General features: G+C 40.9%; 1 protein-coding gene across 3 annotated transcripts in view; it reads left to right on the top strand.

Annotated features, from left to right (window-relative positions):
• BARD1 (BRCA1 associated RING domain 1) overlaps positions 1-20,309 on the top strand; it is a 61,319-nt gene extending 41,010 nt beyond the window's left edge. For all 3 annotated transcript variants that reach the window (XM_083399902.1, XM_083399901.1, XM_083399903.1), the window contains 6 exons: positions 1,272-1,444; positions 7,936-8,050; positions 10,690-10,825; positions 12,918-13,010; positions 17,571-17,668; positions 19,058-20,309. In XM_083399902.1, the coding sequence (XP_083256028.1) occupies positions 1,272-1,444; positions 7,936-8,050; positions 10,690-10,825; positions 12,918-13,010; positions 17,571-17,668; positions 19,058-19,390 (948 nt within the window). In that variant the 3' untranslated portion in view covers positions 19,391-20,309. The remainder of the gene's footprint in view (positions 1-1,271; positions 1,445-7,935; positions 8,051-10,689; positions 10,826-12,917; positions 13,011-17,570; positions 17,669-19,057) is intronic.
• The last annotated feature ends 292 nt before the right edge of the window (positions 20,310-20,601 follow it).

Below are 20,601 nucleotides of genomic sequence, written 5' to 3'. Positions count from 1 at the left end.
GGGCTAGTGGGCTCTAGTTTGCAAAGGGTCATGTCACGCTAAAGGCTTTATAACGGTCTGCTTCCTACTACAGTAGTCTTTGTTGTGTTTGGTGTAAGAGATTACAGTAGGCTAGCTTTCTAGAACTTTGAGTCATGGGTAGCCCATCTGGTACTCCCATCAGCTGCACTACCCTAATGAATGGTCAGTTGTGATGGGAATTGTAAGCCAGCAACAGCTGAAAGGCATTATGTTGGCATCAAAGGGAGAGCTTAAGTAAAAAGTACTTGGTCCTAGGAAACACAGTGTTGAGTACAGTATCTACAAAGGATGCACTGGTGGTTTTCGTTAACAACACATGCTGTTGTTATGTTTTCAGATTTTCCTTGTACTGGAAACAATTTTAAAAGGAGATTCTCAGAATTCTTGCAGATATAGCTGGTTGCCATAAATACACTCAGTCATCAAGGACAGGGAATAGGCCAGTTTGGACATGATTATATCCAGTGGTTTATTATGTACGTGAGCCGTTGGATTTCTGTGCTCCCCAGTTAGAGAGGACTTCATAAGATTTTAATTTCCAATGTCAGTTAACCACAGTTTAATGTTAAGTTGTCATTAATCCTAATTGTGGCTAGTTAAAACAATCTGGTCTGATGGGTTTGAGGTTGGCTAATTTAACCTAATCATAGTTAAGACTAGCTGCAGTTGTCTTGATTCAGATGTAACACTTAACTGTGGAAGGGCAAGCTTCCAAACCTCCTCCTCCTCTTCCTCCTCCTCCTCCTCCTCCTCGTCCTCCTCCTCGCCATGCCAGAGGAAGAAGGAAGTAGAGAACAGGCGAGTCTGAAGGTCACTGCAGCTCATTTCTCATAACAAGAAGCCATGGTTTATCATTAACATCCAAACGAGGCCAATGTCTGTGACAGCTGATATACTTTTGTATTGCATTTTCAAACTCAAGGGAAATTGAGTTTAGAAGTAGTCTGTGTTCATCATTGCTAGCTGTAAAAATCCATTTATGATGGATGTTGTATTAAAATGACTTCATTTTTACTGCCAGACTGAGCTCGTTCACATACCTTTCCCATCATTTATGTAACAAAGATTCCTAAAATCGATGACCTTTAATTGTTGTAAGCTTCTTTGAGAGTAAATGTAGTGATTTTTATAAAAAAAAATTCCTTTGAGCAATTCTCATGCATTGTCATGGAGATCAAGACTCATTTTTTAATAATGCAGGTTCTTAATGCTTTTTTCTGTGTTTTGCTCTTATCCAATTCAACACTTAGCATGAAGCTTGTAATCATGGACATAAGGAGGTCGTGGAGCTGTTGCTACAACATGGGGCACTCCTGAATGCGGCTGGGTATCAAAATGATTTGCCGCTTCACGATGCTGTCAAGAATGGACATACAAGTATTGTTGAACTACTGCTTCGGCATGGAGCTTCTCGAAATGTAGTGTGAGTACAGGAGAAATTGATTTATCTCTGTATTTTCAAATGAATGACTAGAGGCATACCATTAGATCCTGGTGTTCACAAATCTTGGGGAACCTACCACCTTTATTCTGAAGTGGTAAACATGACTGAAGTGCACTGCTTCATCTTGCAGGTAGAATGTTTTCCCCTCTAATTAAAAAAAATCCTATACATAGTAAACCAGGGAGAAAACTAGGCTAGAACAATGCCATCATCCCCACCCCAGATTCAGGTAGGTGGTTGTGTTGGTCTGACGCAGTTGAAAAAAATTTAAAAAATGTCCAGTAGCACCTTAGAGACCAACTAAATTTGTTCTGGGTATGAGCTTTCATGTGCATGCACACTTCTTCAGATACACTGAAACAGAAGTCACCAGACCCTTATGTGACCCAGACATCGTGGGTGAGATTCAACTAACAAATTCTAGTAGCAGTGAGTGCAAGGACTTCCACTAACACAACAGGGCTCTCCTCCTCCCATGCCATCTGAAATTTGTTCAGGGGTGTGTGCCAAGAGAACCCCAGAATAGCGCAGGGGGGAGGCGAGAGGGGATTGTTCCATCTGGCAAGCTGAATTCCTCCCCTCATTTTCTATGTGGTGGGAATTTGTATGGAGGGACATCTCATCATGTGGACGCTCGGCTGTAGTCTGAAGAAATAATAATAATAATAATAATAATAATAATAATAATAATAATAATAATAATAATTTATTTGTACCCCGCCCATTCTGGGCAGCTTCCATAGAGACCAAAAATACACTAAAATGTCACACATTAAAAACTTCCCTGAACATGGCTGCCCGTGTATAGCCAAGTCACAGGCTTACCCCTTCAGGGAAGAAAAACCTGACAGGAAGTTGACTTGCTGGAAGCTTCCCAGTGACCTTTATGTCATGTTATTAGTTTTGCTTAGAGCATTTTTATCCCACTCTTCACCTGGAGAAAAAAATGCTCCTGGAGTGACTTACAGGGGTCAGAAATAAGACAATCCCTGCCCTCCTCAGACCTGCAATCTGAAAGACATAACACAGGAAGAAAAGGTATGGGGAGAGATGAGGAGGGAAAGCAAACTCCCTTTCTTCAAAGGGAGATGAAAAATCTGATGGGGTGGTTCTGTTTCGTTTCTCTTCCTTAAACTTAGAAAGCCCCAAATGTCTTGCACCCTAATATTGCTTCTTACCTGTCCCTGCTGAGGTACAATATGTTACTTCAGCCCTCCTGTGCTGTCCTCAGGCTCCCTGCATTTGCAAGTGCCTGCACCATGAGAGCCAGGCTCTTCAAATAGCAATCTAGCTATTTTAAGAATATCGGGCCTTCAGGTGCCTTTTAAAAATGTGTTTGTGCTTTTCTAGTGTGTTTATATAAATTCTTAGTACTTTTGTATGCTTCTTCATTTCTGATTGTGGTGAATACTGTGCCTGAGAAATGTTTCAAATGCAGGTTTTGAAGTGACTTCTCTTTGTGGTCACCTCTTGGTGTCAATGACTAGCCTGCATTTGATAGCCCCCCCCCCCCCCAAAGACCTAATTTCTTATAAGTGGTCAGGAAATAACTGTTTGGCAGTGCCTTCTAAATGCCATACGTAAGTGATAAAGAACATATATATATTTATTTTGGCCAATAACTAGTAGAGAAGATAGGAAGAAAACAGAGCACATAAAACACAATACAATACGTTAAGTATACTATTAATTGTAGATACTAAATACTAAATACTAAAATACATATGTTAAAATGGTATAATTATATTTAAATGTTAAACTAGCATGCTTGGTGGCTAGTCTCCCAAATAGTTGAAGTCACCTGTACTACTTCTGAAACTGGCCCTAAGACCTTTAGAAGTTAGCATGTGTTTATTGGTTTGGGATTTACTGATAGAGGGCTGTGGGTGGGTGTGTTTATGCGAGCACATAGATATGTATTTGAAATACAATTTTAGGTCTTAAAATTTAACACAAATGATAGGAATTGCAACATTACAGTAGCGACATAGAAAGTACGTAGGTTGAGAGGTAAAAAACGAGTTCTCTGAGTACAAGACCACTTTCAGTTTGCAACCCTTGGTGCCATTAACCTGAAACTGAGGGAAGCAGATTGTGATCTGGTCAAAGTAAGGTAATAAGAAAAAGTGTGCTAGGTATGTCTAAACTCTTTGATATGCCTAAAGTAGCTCTTTGGATCCCAACCAGTATAATAACTTGCATGCTTATATAGGCTTTAAGCACGTGCATCTTGTTTTCCATGAGGAAAACCAAAATGTCTATTCAGGAACTTAAATGAAGAGAGCAAAGATTAATTCTCCCCCCCCCCCCAAAAAAAAAATCTTATTCTGTAAGAAAACGCCAGAAGGCAGATACAGTCATACCTTGGGTTACAGACACTTCAGGTTGTGTTTTTTTTGGGTTACAGACGCGCCGAAACCCGGAAGTACCGGAACAGGTTACTTCTGGGTTTTGGCGGTCGCGCATGCGCAGAAGCAGCGCTGTGGGTTTCGAATGCTGCGGATTGTGAACGTGCATCCCGCACGGATCACATTCACAACCCGAGCATCCACAGTAATGTATGTTTCTCTGGAAATTGTCAAGTTTTAGTAACTGCTTTCCTAGTTTTTTAACCTTTTCTCCATTTAGCAGAGATGTGAAGCTACAAATAGAAAATATTATATGGACCAGTGGACCTATTAATTGCCCTGTTGGCCTAGTTAATTTTTTTAAAGTTAATCTCCTGCACATAGCTAATTCATATTTTATAACTGGATTTTTTTTATGTGTTTGCTCCCTTGAATTTCCTGTCTGTCTTGCTTCACAGCCAGCCAAGTGACGTGAAAAATTAGCTCTCTGCATTTGCAATTTCAGTTGCTCATAAAGGCTTTCACTCAGATGGACTGTCTTGCCAGTTTTTCCCCATGCACAATAAGTTTAACAATGGTAAAAGCTGTCTTCTTCCCTTTTTTCTGCATAGAATAATGGGTTCCATCCAATGCAAGTTTGAATTTGAACACAGTCGAGCTGTTGGGAGCATTTGTTTAGGACCAGATAGTGCTTTTAACAACAAATCTGAAGAAGGAACCTCTTCCCTTTGCTTGGAAACTTTTTGACAATCCTTACTTGTCTTTTTCACTTGACTGTACCTTGCGATTACATATATCATTTGGCCACAGTTTCTGTCCCCTTATGGCCATGGACTTTTATCTGCTTGTGGCATAGCTGCTACTGAGTTACTACTGTGTGGAATGGGGAAGTATTTTCTGCAAAGTGGTTCATATGTGGTGTGAGTCCATTTAAATCCAGCCAGTGAAATCCCATGAAAACTGGAAAATAAAATGGTGGCCCGGTTCAACTCTGTTCTGTCTGCCCCTAACCTTAGTGTTGTGAGATCATTTTGTCATCTGAATGATCATTCATAGCTCCCTACCTATAAATTGCTGTGCTTCAAAGCGGGGTGGCTGGTTGGGTTCTTTCTGACATAACAAAATCAATGAACTTGTCCAACAAATGTTTTATTCATAGTTCTTAAAGTTGCTGCTAGTTAATAATATTCATATTTTACCTTCAGTCATAGGCAATACATGCCTTCCATGGCAGTTGACTCCTCACTCTCAATGCTATTTTAAAAACGCGGCTCTGAACTGCAATACAAAAATTCAACACCAGAGATTCTCCTAGCTTAAGGGGCTTCCTCTAGCATTGACCAATGCTAGGTTTTTATTAGGAAATATATACAAGATATTTCACGTAGTAAGTTCACTTTGTGCCTAATTCCTCATGTAATTGCATAAAATTATCCTTAATTGTTAAACTGAGGGTTGAATTGAACACCTCATTCTTTACCGAATACACATTCGGTAAAGCTAACAATATCCTACCTTCTAGGCAATGTAATCTTCCTTGTTGGCCTTGTGTCCTTTTCATGTTTTAAAATGATGTCCAAGTTGAAGCAGACTTCATTCCATTGATTTAAACAGGTCTGCTCTGAGTATGATCAACACTGCATATTATACTTAAATAAATATAAATATTAATATTAAAGCATGGTTTTGATATTGTGTGTTTGCCTGCTCCTTGCTCCCCTGCCATGACAACTATGTGAGGTATGGTAAGCTGTGTGTGTGACTGACCTGGTCACCCAATTAGTGACTGGGGATTTGAACCTGGATCTCCTCAGCACCACACTGATTCCCTTAATTCTTCTCTTATTTTTTACAAAATATTTTGCACGATTTAAATAAATCTGACGAATATACCTTCAACTGCTTGAGCACCAGAGCCTGCCTGTAATCTGGGAGTATGGGCATAATTCTGCTTGTGGGGTCCATAGTGATTCAGAGTATGATCTGAAGGCACATGAGGCTGCTGCCTTGCTGAAGCTAAGCAGATGTGGGTCTGGTCAGTACCTGGCTGGCTGGCCGCTCTGTATGCTGCCTTGGGTTCCAAGGTGGAAGAAATAAAATAAAATGCAAAATGGGTGGTGTTTACTTGGTAAGTGTCTGGATCAAAATGTCTACTTAGTCAAGTGTTTCCTCAAACTGTTGTTGGACCACAACTCCCATCATCCCTAGCTAGCAGGATCAGTGGTCAGGGATGATTGGAACTATAATCCAACAGCAGATGGGGACCCAAGTTTAAGAAACACTGATCCTACGCTGGGAGCATCTGTGGATGCTGCAGCACCCCTGCAGGTGAAAGTACTGTATATAGAATCACAGAATTGATCCTTTTGGCCTTGTATCTGTCCTCAGTAGGAGCTGCTTTCTGAAGCTTCAGAGCCAGTGTGGTGTAGTGGTTAAGAGTGGTGGACTCGTAATCTGGTGAACCGGGTTCAATTCCCCGCTCCTCCACCTGCAGCTGCTGGGTGACCTTGGGCTAGTCACACTTCTCTGAAGTCTCTCAGCCCCACTCACCTCTCACAGAGTGTTTGTTGTGGGGGAGGAAGGAAAAGGAGATTGTTAGCCACTTTGAGACTCCTTCCGGTAGTGATAAAGCGGGATATCAAATCCAAACTCCTCCTTCAGGCCCCTTGAGAGACTATTAACAGGAGATGTTAGGGATTAAACCCTTCTGAGCTGTGGTCTCTTCCTTCACATGCCAGGGATGTCCAACAGGTCGATCGCGATCTACTGGTAGAGATCCCTGCAAGGTTTTGGTAGATCAGTCGATCTCTGGCTCCCTTTCCTTAGCATCACTAAAACTGACTCCTGCCCCGCCCCCTCGGCCCACCCTCCATTGTTGTTTGATCTCTGGAAGGGAAGACGAAGCTTGTTCTGTGCTGCTGTTTTCACCCATAGCGATCTTATTGTGAGTGACCTTACCCCTTTGTTGCTTGCCTTTAACCCCCCCCCAAAAAGGGAAGTCCTTCCTAAAGCTTTTTTTAACCCCTAAAAAATGGGGCTTTCCTCCTCCCTAAAGAAAGCTCAACAACTTCAAGCTGAATTCCCCCCAAAACGGGGTTTTCCTGGCCACCCCTGACATAAGTGAAAGAAGACAGCTTATGCTTCTCTCTCCCCCCCCCCCCCACCTCCTTCCTACTATGAGGATGCTATAGCAATATGTCAAAGCACTTCATAGATAAAAGCATCATGCCATCTGTTGTGGTGTTAAGCCAGTGCTTTTATACGTAAACTAATATTTGCTTTCTCTTCTGGGTATGTCATCTGAAGTCTATTATAGCGGATGATGTTAAATATAGCCCCTAAATTAAAGTGAGGCCAAATGACTGTGCTGGTGATTTATACTGAAATAGAGACAACATGGCAGTCCTTAGTGGTTTGAAACTCCCAAGAGTGAAAAGGATTTTAAGCATTGCTGTTTTCATCAGACGCATTTATAATATAACCTGCTCCCGTCTTACTGATGTCACTGGAGGCTGGCAACGCTGTGAAATGAGATGTGAGCCAAGTCCTAAGTAAAATTGTTAAGCAGCAGCCGAGTTGTGCTAGAAGAGCAAACAAGTTGGTGGCTGAGCTGGAGCAGATGGCAGTGTGGATCTTTGGGTGGTGGTCTTCCTTTAGAGCCCCATGCCTCCAAGCTCAGTCAGAAAAGGAAACGAGACGCAGCCCAGGACCACTTGGGAATGAAAGCCACTTAAAACTCTTGGGCAATGTTCTAGAAAATGGTTTTCCTTTTTCTGATCCAGTGAATACACTTTCTGTATTTTTAAAGCTTGAATTCCCACCATATCAGAAGTTCCAATCAGTGTATGATGAGTGTGCAAACAGTAGATCATTGGCAAGGACTGACTTAATTACAAAGTTTCAAGCTTGTGTACCACCTCCTGCTTTTTATGGTGAATGCAGCCGCTTGTTATGCTAAATCCATCTGTCCTAAATTTAGTGCTTTAATTGGGTTTTCATTCAATTTTGCTGTAAACTGCATATTAAGAAGGCAGAAAATATATAGTGCAACTGTTTCCAGATAGTTAAGAGTTCAGTCACAACCCTTATTTACTTGAAATCCATCTGTCCTTGTTTTATTAGTAATATATTTGGTCACAAACCTGTGGATTATGCTGAAACAGAAAATATGAAATCACTTCTGATGCTCCCAGCAAAGAATGACTCTTCTACTACTACTACTACTCAGTGTCCAGAAGTAAGTATTAAAACCTTTTTTTATTTTTTTTAAAAAACCCCTTTAAACTGAACTTTGGAATTATGTTTTAAACTTAGCTTTATTGATTGTGCATAATGCAGAAATTGAAGCACTCAAGGCAACTTTTAACAATAAAGGCCACACAAAAACTAAAACAACAGAAGTTAGGTGGCAATCTGTGAAGCAGAAGCATAAAACCTCATTTAAAATAATAGCCAATCAATAAACAGAGTAAAAAAAACAACCAATACAAGGGTAGTAATAATATAAAAGCATCCAAACATATTAGGAACAGGTAAAGTAGCTAAATACTAAGGGGAATAGCTTTATCAATAGCAGCACTGTGAACGCAAGAGTCATAAAATTCCACACAACTGGCAAAAGTGTTTTCTTTGCTAACTATGTCAAAGAAATGACCCAGTGGACTTTCTTTGGCAATGAATTCCCCCAGAAAGCTTTCTTAGTCCACTTACCGACATACTGTATACACACGTTTTTAAAATCTTTTTTTGCAAACTGTCACCCTGAAAGAAGGTACCGTAACTACTTAACACTGTTCCCTAGAAGTTTCACTATTTGTTCACCAGAAGAGTGCCCCTCTGATTCACCACATGTGGCTAAGCAAATGTCAGTTCAAAAGCCTGCTGAATGCGCTCCTGTCATGGAGCCCTAGATCCCGATGAGGCAGTGGACGTTGCCCAGTGGATACATCACCCCTCTGGCCCTAAGAGAGAGCTGCTGTGGTCTGTCCTTACGCTGCCAACAGCAGTTGTCTTTAGGTGCTGCCTTTTGGGGTTTGGAAAATGGGACCGTGGGATGAGTGCTAGCTCCGCCTCCATTCCACCATTTTTTTCCACCACCATCAACTCATGGAGGGCAACTGTGTGAAGTGGGGACCCTCCATCATCTGTGAAGGCTCCCTGTATATTTTGGAAACCTGGCAAAGTTTGTACCTTCTGTTCCCCACAGGTACTTTTTTAACTTGGAGAGACAGTGCCATAATACATATTCCTCTCTGGGAAAGTATTGATAATTTATATGTCATTTAATGCCATAACAGACAATACTATTTAATGGAACAGTCCAGTAAAGTGGAATAGTGGCTTCATAGCTACTTGCAGTGTTGGTGTGATATCTAGCTACATGCAGACAGTTTCAAAATCACTTACCTTCAAAATGACTGCCTAGGATGTGAGAAAGCAAATGTAATGTGTAAGGTTAGGTGCTGTAAGGATCTGCACGAGTTAGATTCTTTTATGTACTGATAGAGGGGTTAGCCAGCTTCATTTTTTTTTAAAGCCCTGCACAATTTCCTCATTTGCTTAAAATGATCAAGTTCCTTATGTTACTATACATATATTTATCATTAAATGCTCATGAATGTGTCCTCATATGAACTGGAATCTCCATGAATGGAGTTGCCACAGGTCACAGAACTGACTGCAAGAAGCGACAGCTGGATCTGTGGAGAGCCTAGCTTGTGCTAGACATTCTCAGGGGAGGCAAAATTTATTCTGCTCAGGTCTTAACACGAGGGATGGCTACTGTCTGCCTAAACTGAGGCTTCATGACTGATCGGGAGCCATTAAAAAGGTGATAACACGTAGCAGCAAGGCCCAGCCACAGTGTATTACAAGAGCTTAGCCATAACATTGCACACAATTATTTGTATTTACGTATACAGTACATGTGAAGTGAAGAAAAAGGCAGCACTCAATAGCTCCATTTCTTACATCTTGCAAAACTATTTTATTTTTCTTACCATTGAAATGACGTGCAAACTCTTAGCTACATCTATATAGGCACCAGGCAAAACCATTCCTCTTCATTCAGGCCTTTGTCTGGCTGAGCAATCTATGGCCTGTGAAATGTGTCTGTGGGGGTTGTTATTATTAGTTGTTGTTGTTTTGTGATGTATTTTGAATTTTTATACTGTAAACTGCCCTGCGATCTTTGGTTGAAGGGCAGTATATAAATGTAATTAATAATAATGCACCTTGATTCAGTTACTGAGGACCAGGTAAAATTGCATTGGGGACCAGTCGTTGGCTGTCCCTGGCTTACACTTCTGCCTTCTGGTATGGGTGTATTTTGTCTCATAATTTTATGCTGATTTTCACAGGCAATGAAATCCAGCATCATGTGACAGACTTCATCTCTTGCAGTGGGATGTCTCCTTCCTTTCCTCCTCCCTGCAGCCCACTGCTCTTCCCAAAATCTACTCTGGGTCCCCCAATCCTCCAGAGTAGGTTTTGGTGTGTGTGGAGAAGCAGTAGGAGGAACACAAGCAGAAATCTCTTCTGCTCACTCACAGACACCATTGAATTTCACCAAGACATTTTCACATATCTTCCTATTAAAATTGTTGCTAGGTTCAGAAGGCCAGCTATGTAAAACTTAAATGACTGGAAACTGCCATAAGACCCTTTTTGTCCCTTTAGTGCTGCTTTGTTAGATTTCATCAATATTTGTTTTTCTGTCTGTTTACGTCCTGCAGTGCTCCCATGAATTATGTTCATGTCAAAATAGTTATTTCTTATTTAATAGAAATGTCAAGTAGAGATTAGTTGCTCCTTCAAAAGGAAAAGATGCTGGCTTTATGTAGGACTTGACGCTTTCCCCTTTTTGTCCTTGCAAAGCAATTAAGCCTAAATCAGCCAAGAGAAGGACCTGTTGTTCTCCTCGGAAGTGGTCTTAATCCAGTTCAGCAGCAATTGTTGAGCAAACTGGCAAAGGTTCTGAAAGCTAGAATATCTACGGCATTTAATAGCACAGGTAAGTTTTTTGACTGTCTCTGCCCTTTCTATTTAAATTTAGTTTGTTCAAGGACTTAAGAACCTCACTTTCAAAATGTTAATTAAAATATTAACAATTAATTAATTAACAAACGGGGGTAGTGTTTGTTTGCTATTATATTATATATTTTTGTGTTTTTATACTTTAAATTTCCCTGTGATTCTCAGCTGAAGGTCAGTATATAAATTTAATAATTTTAGTTAAACAAACAAAGAGTCCTAAACAGCCACAAACGTTCTAATTTCTGAGGACATTTCCTCACTTTCCTTGTTTCATACTGATCTCTGAAAGTGCCCTCTGTACATTAAGGAGGATATGCAGAGAGATATCAGGCCAAAGTTCATCTCTCAAAGACCTCCTATCTCTGGGAAATTATAGACAGGGTTTAAAGGGTAGTGGATTTTTCAGCTCTCCCCCTCCCCACACTTTGGGCTGCTGGTGAAAGGAATATTTCCTCCTCTTCTGCACCTCTGGAAGCGCTTTCTACTCATAATTGGCAAGCTTGCATCATGGCCTATGTAGAGCTTTTTATTTAGACCTGGATTTTATGAACTGAAAAAATAGGGGATATATATTTTAGCTGTATTTGCTTTACAAAATGAGGGCTACAATCTTATGCACGCTCTCCTGAGAGTTATTTCTGAATAAACATGCATAGGATTACACAGTAAACCCAGAAAAGCTCTTTGCATATGTCTAGTTGGTTCCCATCCTTTCCCGTTTTTGTCATTTCTATGGACCATATTCAACTAAATTGTTGCACTAGCTGAAGCCAGCACAGTTCCCACGAGTGCAGTGGGAGTTCCTCCCTCTCCTCCCCACCTTCCCATATCTACCCCAGAAGGTCAGGAGAACCCCCAGAACAGTGTGTGGGGCAGGGGGCAGAGGACTAGGGAAATGGTTTCATCAGAAAAGCAAAAAGGCTTGTGCAGGTGAAAAAAATCTTACTGCTACATTGAATACAAGCCCCTGAGTTTCAAAATTCCTGTGAACCTTGCTGCATGTGGGGGCTACTTTTTGGAGAAAGGGAGTGCAGCCCTCACCCCCATAGAGCAATCATGTCATTAGTTGGATGTTCATCTGCATTGTGTCTTGTAGTTCACAATTGGCCCGTATGATGCATTTTAAATAGTCTTATAAATGATTACATACAGTAATTGTGTTTCGGAAGGAAGTACTTCCGGGTCAGTATGCTTAGCCCATTCACAATTTTTCCAAGTATGAATAATGATGCCTGCAATAGGATTCTAGTTTTGTTTTGTTTCAATTCTATGGGATGAGTGCTTTCAGAAGAAGGATATACATCATTATGTTTATCATTTATTGATGACTATTTTTATGTGCCGCTGCATTTAAAAACTTGTCTAATAACTTAATTATGGGCTTCTGAAGAGAGATGTTGAAAGCCTCAAAATAAGAGCCAAGTTCCAAATGGCACTGTGTGATGGTCTGCTGATGTATGGCAGCCCCCCCCCCAAGGTCAGAGAGATCAACTCCCCATGGGGTGCAGAAAGCAGCCAGCATTGAAAACTACTGCTCCTCTCCCTGTGCATTATTTCTCCACTCGTGTGTGAGGATGTTTTTGCCACTGAATGGCATTTTCCTATGGACCTGAAATAGCAGCAGTGACTCCTAAACAGGGATCTGACTTGCATCTTACATTTTTTTACATGATATGTGGCTTAAGTACCATATTTTTCGCTCTATAAAACACACTTTTCCCCTCCTAAAAAGTAAGGGGAAATGTGTGTGCGTCTTACGGAGCAGGAGGCTCTGCCCAGCGCTCCCTTTAAAGAGCCACACACACGCTCCGCGCGCTCTTTAAAGGGAGCACAGTTCTTGGAGGAGCCGGGAGAGGCTGCGTGCGGCTATCCCATAAGCCAGAACATCAAGAGGCTATCCCAGAAGCTAGATCCCTCTTGCTGTTCTGGCTTCTGGGATTCAGAATATTTTTTTTCTTGTTTTCCTCCTCCAAAAACTAGGTGTGTCTTATGGTCTGGTGCATCTCATAGAGCGAAAAATACGGTAGTTAATATTACTAGGGCTTCATATAACCTGTCTTCCGTTTTAGTGACACATGTTGTTATCCCTGAGAATTCTACATGCAGTACTATGAAGTGCATGCTGGCTGTTTTGACTGGATGCTGGATCTTGACATTTCAGTGTAAGTAACCAGATGGTCTTGTGACAAAAAATGTACATGTTTTGACATAAGGGGTAAAGACAATATGAATACATCAATAATGCTTTAAAAGCCTGGGGTTCTTTGTTAGGTGAATGACAAGAATTCAGTGCTAAATGTTACTCCATCTGTTGAAAATGTGTAGTGCCTCCTATTATTGTTAATGGAATGCCACTGAGTTAATCAGAGCTTTTTGCTTGTAAGGAGGGAATGCAGCTGTTAACTGCTTGGTTTATTAGTGAAGACATTTGACAGCTTAAGGGGAAAAGAATGAAAATACAGTGGTACTTCAGGTTACATACGCTTCAGGTTACAGACTCTGCTAACGCAGAAATAGTACCTTGGGTTAAGAACTTAGCTTCAGGTTGAGAACAGAAATTGTGCTGTGGCGGCGGCGCAGCAGCAGGAGGCCCCATTAGTAAAGTGGTGCTTCAGGTTAAGAACAGTTTCAGGTTAAGAATGGACCTCTGGAACGAATTAAGTACTTAACCCGAGGTACCACTGTAATGAATCTGCTGATGAGCAGAACATCCCAGAGGCTGAGAGCTTTGCTTCCACCTGAGGTTGTTGGCATCTGCCTGTCTCAGGAGACAATGGAAGAGTATGCCTTCAGGAGTAAACCATCAGAGCATTACAGCACATGCTGTGGCTGAGCAGGTTATAGATGTAAGTAGAACTGCTTTTCTTCCTATATCTTCTTTCTTAGCTGATGCTAAAGATCTAACTATGCTGTTTTCAAATGCCAAATGGGCACCACCCCTTTCCATATTAATTGCTCTGTCGTTTTCATTATTGATGTGCTATGACACATTGAAGTGCAGTTTTTAAGATTCAGGGTTACTCCTTTGAGTTGCTGCCCAAAAAGATTTGGCACACAATTTAAATGAGTGAAGTTCAAGATTTTTTAAAAGAACAGTTTAATTGAACAACATAGAATAAAAATAAAATGTGAAAAAGGAAAAAAGAAAAGGTATACTACATCATTATAAGAGTTAAAAATTACAGTTCCATATATACTTACCTAATAAATAGGTATCATTATTATCTGAATACATATATGTTTATTTTTAACCAACTATGTTTTGTATAAATGCGTTTCAGAGGACATTATTCTTGTCCATGAAAAGTCTATGTTTATAAAACAATCTGTTCATAAGTTGCAAGTGTAGTCATTTATTCAATCCATTGATTAAATGGAGCTGTACACATTTTTCCCCCAGTGCATCAGTCTTTTGACCATAGTGTGGTGGTGGTGGTGTTGTTAATAAAGATCACAGGGCGGTTTGCAACACAAAAATACAAAATGAGAACACAAAATACATAACAAAACAAACTGAGAATTCCAGTTCCACAAACACATTTAAAAACCCATAGATTGTTTAATCAGCCCAAGGCCTGTTTATTGAGAAAAGTTTTTGCCCAGCACCTAAAGATACATAATGAAGGCTCCAGGCTATCCTACTTGGGGAGAGCATTCTTCTTAAAGAAGAGATTTTCCTTAAAAATATAAAGCGGTATAGAAATGTAATAATAATAATAATAATAATAATAATAATAATAATAATAATAATATAAAAAAACAGGGAGTCACTGCACAAAAGGCCTATTCTCATGTTGTCGCTCTGTGGACTCATGGAGGGGGCACACAGAGAAGGGCCTCAGCTTGGGTCAGTTCATATGGAGAGAACTGGTCCTTGAGGTACTGTGGTCCTGAGCCTTTTAAGACTTTATAGGTAAAAAACAGAACTTTGAATTGGGCCCAGAAACTATTTGGCAGCCAGTTGGGCAAGGATCGGTGTAATATACTCAAAACATCTTGCCCTGGTGAGCAACCCATCTGGCAAATTTCTGCACCAGTCATGGATCAGTGCATCTTGACATCAATGAAGTGGGGAACTTCAGGCCTCTCTCCAGTTCATAGATGGAGTGTGGTACCACTTTCAAAAAATGCATCCAACATAGAGTTTTATACTCATTTAATGAGGTATGGAGTCACTTATTAGTCCAGTTCTGCCTCTTAATATTCTCAGCTTTGTAAGCAACATGCTACTTTAAAAAGTCAGTGATTCTCCTCCCTGGTGGGAAATGTTAGGAATAACTTATGGGGTCTGATGCAGCTAAGTGCCTGTAATTAACACCATGGCTCCATCTGTTCCCACCAGTCTTTGTTATTAGTCTTCTTCAGAGTCATTACACATTAAAGATTGTTATAACAAATAATTGGACTCCTGCTGATGAAACATTTGTCTAGGAAAAATGGTTCCCCTCTTACTCTTGCTTATTTATCATACCTTCTGTTTGGCAATTGCCAAAGTCCACTTAGACATAACTGAGAAATAAATCTCATCAGAGTGCGCACACAACATTTTATGATCCAATCTTAAGACTTGCTGTGCCAGCAAATAAGTGCTTGGGAAAGGACATAATGGGTGCTGCTTAGAGACACAACTTGCCTAAGTTTAGTTGAAAGCAATAGTATTCCAGCTGAATCCCTTGGTTTCATCTAGAACCTAATGTTTCCTAAAATACTTTCAAACAGCACAACACTCTTAAGTCACCACATCATGCCAGCATGTCATGGACATCAGTATCTGCCAGTGTTCACTATTGATTTTTTCCTGGTTTGATACTGAGGAACTCATTTAAACAGTGATTGGAATGCTGAAGCCAGGGCATTAAATGAATACAGTGGTACCTCGAGTTACAAATGCCTCAGGTTACAAACGTTTCAGGTTAAAAACTCTGCTAACCTGGTAGAGTTATCTCGAGCTGAGAACTTTGCCCCAGGATGAGAACGGAAATCGTGTGCCAGCAGCGCAGCAGCAGCAAGAGGCCCCATTAGCGAAAGCACACCTCCAGTTAAGAACAGCAGAGGCAGACGACACTGCCACAAATGAATTTATGTGCCTTTAGCAGTATAGTAGTTACTATACTGCAGCAGGCTTACATAGAAGTGGGGAAGAAGAAAGAAGTTGAACCTTTTGTATGACCTACTGTACTGTTTCACATTGTTCATACTGTTACCATCATAATTTGATGTTTTTCTAAGCTGGAAGTTTCTTACTTGCATCAGGTGCTGTAAAGAATATAGCCTGAATGCAGATAATTGTATGGTTTTCTGTGCAGACAGTGCTGCTTTCCTATCCCAGCCACGGCCAATCCAGTGGTCTGCACCCACATTTCTCCCAAAGCTTCTGAGCTCAGAAGTTTCTCAGCTGGAGCCAGAGTGGGGGAAATTGGTAAGACTCCCCTTGTGCAAGTAGAATTTTATAGCCAAGCCAGTTAACCCTCACATTGCTACCATGATTCATACCAGACCTCTTGAACAATGTTTGTATGATACGGAGACAGTACTATATAAAACATCAGTGCATTCATTGCCTGCAAGCACTGTCAGCTAAGCTGACTCCCACCCTTCCCCATTATGCAAAACTGAATTATTTAAAGTTGATTTCTAATGCAGCAATCCAAACCCATCATCTGTTCAAACATAATTCCTCTTAGGACTAATTATCTGAAGTGCAAAAAGAATCAGTGTGCTAAAAATCATGATCAAGGCCAACTGGCAGGTCAGGAGAGTTTGTCCAGAAATAGAAATCCAAAAGCAAACCTAGCCATCAAGGGTGGGCACTCAAACGCAGGTACACACACTTTGACTTGCAGTTATTTCAATGCCTGTAAAGATTTTTCCAAAACTATTTACCCATCTTTTTTGTTTAGATTATGTTATGTCCCCTCCATAAATCCCTACTCTTGCAAGTCCTGGATCAAGTACAAACACCTTCATCCTCCATTTAAGGCCCTCTGTGGCACTGCCCACACGATGGCCATTCATTCCCATGTGAAATATCCCAATATCTGCCTGCTTATGGCATTCTCTTCTTAAGCTTCTCAGGTCCCCTTCTCCATCAAACAACTCTGCTCTTTCTTTGCTGTATGTCTCCCAGAGCCACCTACATGATGCTGCCGTCTAATCTCTTCCTTCAAATCCTACTTAAAGTAAAATAAAAACCCTTTTGTCGAGAAGCTTTTGACTTACCACTCAGCCCTGAGAAAAGTGTTGTTGTGGCTCAGTGATAGAGCATGTGCTTTGTATGCAGAATGTCCCAGGTTGAGTCTCTGAGTAGTGCTGGGCTATTTAAAACTCCTATCTGAAATCCTGAAGAGCTTTGCCAGCCACTCTTCTACTGTACCAATGTTTTGACTTTGTATAAGGCAACATGCAGTGTAACAAAGAGGTTCTTCTACTCCCGCTATTTATCCTCTCCTCCTTCCTCCCTTCCTCCCTTCTTTTAATTTATTTTTTATTGAAACTTTTCAGCATAGACTGCAACAATTGCTTGACATAAGGTCCTTCTTTCAAGCCAACCATATTCCATTCTGTTCCATATCTGGTCATTCTGTCAGGGTTTGATTTTTGCCTTTTGTTTTCAGGATGACTTCCCCTAGTGTTGCTATCGCTTCCTACAGTGGTTTTTTTTTATCAGCATAAAATAAATCACTACATTTCCTCCTCTGTCCATCTTTTCTTCCAAATTTCAGGGGTAGATGCCTGCCTGAAGACAGGTGCTCGGGAGCAAGAAGAGACGTATGAAATAGATGGTGGCCCACGCCAAGGCCGACTGAACAAGGAGCAGCTGGTGAGAGCTTCTTTGTTAACCTTCAAGTTTGTTTTTGTAGCCCATATGATGTTGTTGTAGCCCTTTACTATTTTCCACCTGTTCAGGCTAAGGGAAGTAAAGCTGTATACTTTATTCCAGCACTTGCTTTTGAGAAGTGGTGTACAGCTTCTAACCAAAGCGATTTTGACCTCTTAATGGATTTCTGTTGTCATATATGCTGCTAAAACTTTTCAGTGCTTTCAAGGTAAGTCTGGGAAACATTTATACAAGATGCTGCCTGAACCACCAAGAGCTGAAGCTTTCACCTTTCACCAACCCTTGGTACCCCAGGGGTTTTGGTTGAGTGTTTTTGTCCTAGTACACTCAGGTACCAGTTTTCAGTTCTTACTGAGAAGAAATTGCATCTGAAATGGGGAAATATAGCTTAAACAATTTCCTATTTTGCTTTCCATTTGGTTATTTTCTTGGTTGTGAAATCTCTTGAGAGTACTTTGTAACCCTTTTTAGTTAATTATCTGTGACTAGAGGCTAAGATCTGGGTGGTTGTTTTTCATCAGTGTAGCTCTTCGCACTCTGCATGAATCCCCAGCCACAACCATTTCTGTTCTGATAATCTATATCAAGCACGTCCAACTCCCAAGACACAGCGAGGGCAGTGGGGGGCAGGGACTTTAAGGTTTTTCCCCATCTCATGATCAATTGGCATCCCAAGATCACCCACAATCTGCCACAGTCATCTGGGGATCTACCTGCTGATTGTGGTCGACCGATTGGACAACCCTGCTCTATATTGTAACATTTGTCCATTCTATCTGCCTCCTGCCTTTCCCACACCATAGCACAACTCCTCTTCATGTTCCTAGGGATGCTGAGACCATGATATCGCCTATTGCCCTTTCCCACCACCCTCCTTGGGGTTTCCTGTCAATTAACTCTCCTATTTAATATAACGCTCCCCCCCAAGCAATTCTTAGTCCTTGCCCTCCCTTACCACCCTTAGACTCCTGCCTCTTGTCTCCTCTCTAACTTCCTTTCAACGGTATTTTTTTTCCGGTCAATCTGACCTCATTTTCCAAACAAAAGTTGCACTGTTTGTCAGTATTCTGTTGCTGAGCAATTGCGTTCCTGCTGAGCAGTTACTTTGCAACCATGTCGGCCACATCAGCCAGTGGCTTGGCAGAGTGATAGGTGGGCCAGAGCCAGCTGCTGGTTTTAAGACTGCTGTTCATACAGAGTATGATGGGGGACTTGACTTTGGACTTCAACAGAGAGAGAGAGAGAGAGAGAGAGAGAGAGAGAGAGAGAGAGATGTGTTGTAAGGAAATGGTATTACAGCTTCCGGTTTTTAAAAATCTGGCTGTTTGTTTGTGACCAACTCTTCATATTTTCCCCCTTTCTCTATTTCAGTTACCAAAGTTGTTTGATGGCTGCTACTTCTATTTTTTGGGAATGTTTAAGGAGCACAACAAAGATGATCTGAAGGAATTGGTGAAAGCAGGTGGAGGACAGATACTGTTGAGGAAACCCAAATCGGATAGTGATGTGACACAGACAATCAATACTGTAGCCTATCATGCTGAGATTGCTTCTGACCAGAGTTCCTGCACACAGTATATAATCTACGATGGCTCTTCTAACTACAAGCCAGAGAAAATTCGGCAAGGAAAGGTTTGGGAGGCACCGTCTAAGTGGCTTATAGACTGTGTGGTGTCATTTCGGCTATTACCTGTTGAGAAATGAAAAATTCCAGCATTGTGATGCTAGAATCTTTAGCTTAGCCCTCCTTTTCCGACAGATTGAAATTATGTACCTCAGCCTAGAACCAACTATTAAGCAACAGATTCACTTCATTTATATGATTTTGGGGGTGGAGGACACACATTCCAGATTTAGTTAGACTTGATACAATTTAGACCCCTTTAGTGACAGACTTTTTTTTTAAAAGGAGAATCATTGAAATGTTAGTTCAAGTTAGGATTCTAATAGCAGTAATATTTAAATTAAGACCTAAGTTTGTGCAGAGGTGAGAAGGTATGGGCCTCAAGTTGTTGCTGGATTCCAGCTCCCACCAGCCCTCGTGGCCAGTGGTCAGGAATGATGGGAGTTGTAGTCTAGCTGAAGGAGTTGTAGTCCAGCTGTGTTGTAGGGCCTCAGCTTTTCCATTCCTGAATTGAAATACAATTTGCATGCAGTTTATCATTGCTGGTTTTAATAGTAGTAGCAGCAGTAGTAGAATAAATTTCTGAGCACACAAAACTAACATTTTTAAGCCTTTAGGACGTGTCTGGACAAAATAACTCCTGTGTGCTTACTATTATGGGGCATATTCTGAAATGATGGTCATTTTACACTGAAATCCTGTGTCTGCCTTTTAAAACCTTAAATCCTGTGTCTGCCTTTTAAAACCCACCAGTATCACTTTGGCTGCTCTAATCTCTTTATTAGATAAAGCGCTGCAGGCTATGATATAAACTACCTTCTGAAACAGTTGTTAAAGCTTTCCTCCCTGTTTTGCTTATAGTGAAACAGACACTAGCATTGGTTTTGCCAAATGTTTAAATGGGTTATTCTTATGTTTGTAATCATGATTTCTGTGTTCTTTCTTATGCTGCGATTATGTTCAGTATGTCATCAGTGATAAATCATGACTTGAAGCATTGCTCTGTGAGTCTTTTTGTATGTATGAATGCTGTGTAAGTGGCAGGTTGGGGGAGACAGGCAAATCGCCACACCATCCTTCCAGTCATCTGCCACACTGAAGTAAATCCATCTCCACTCCAAGACCCTGCTCATTTGGAGAGTTGCTACAGCTCAGAGCTGTCACACCACAAGTAGTGCTTGACAACCTCTGTGCATTTTTGGGCTTAGTTTGAGGGGAAAGAATGAGTGCAGCGTCTTCTATACCTTTTTTCTCTTTGCCTCATTCCAGAGAGCCTTTCATTTACCCTGAG

The sequence above is a fragment of the Podarcis tiliguerta genome (assembly GCF_965153285.1).
Source record: "Podarcis tiliguerta genome assembly, chromosome: 1".
NCBI lineage: Eukaryota > Metazoa > Chordata > Lepidosauria > Squamata > Lacertidae > Podarcis > Podarcis tiliguerta.
Note: the sequence above shows the minus strand (reverse complement) of the source record. Positions and strands in the feature narration are given on the sequence as shown.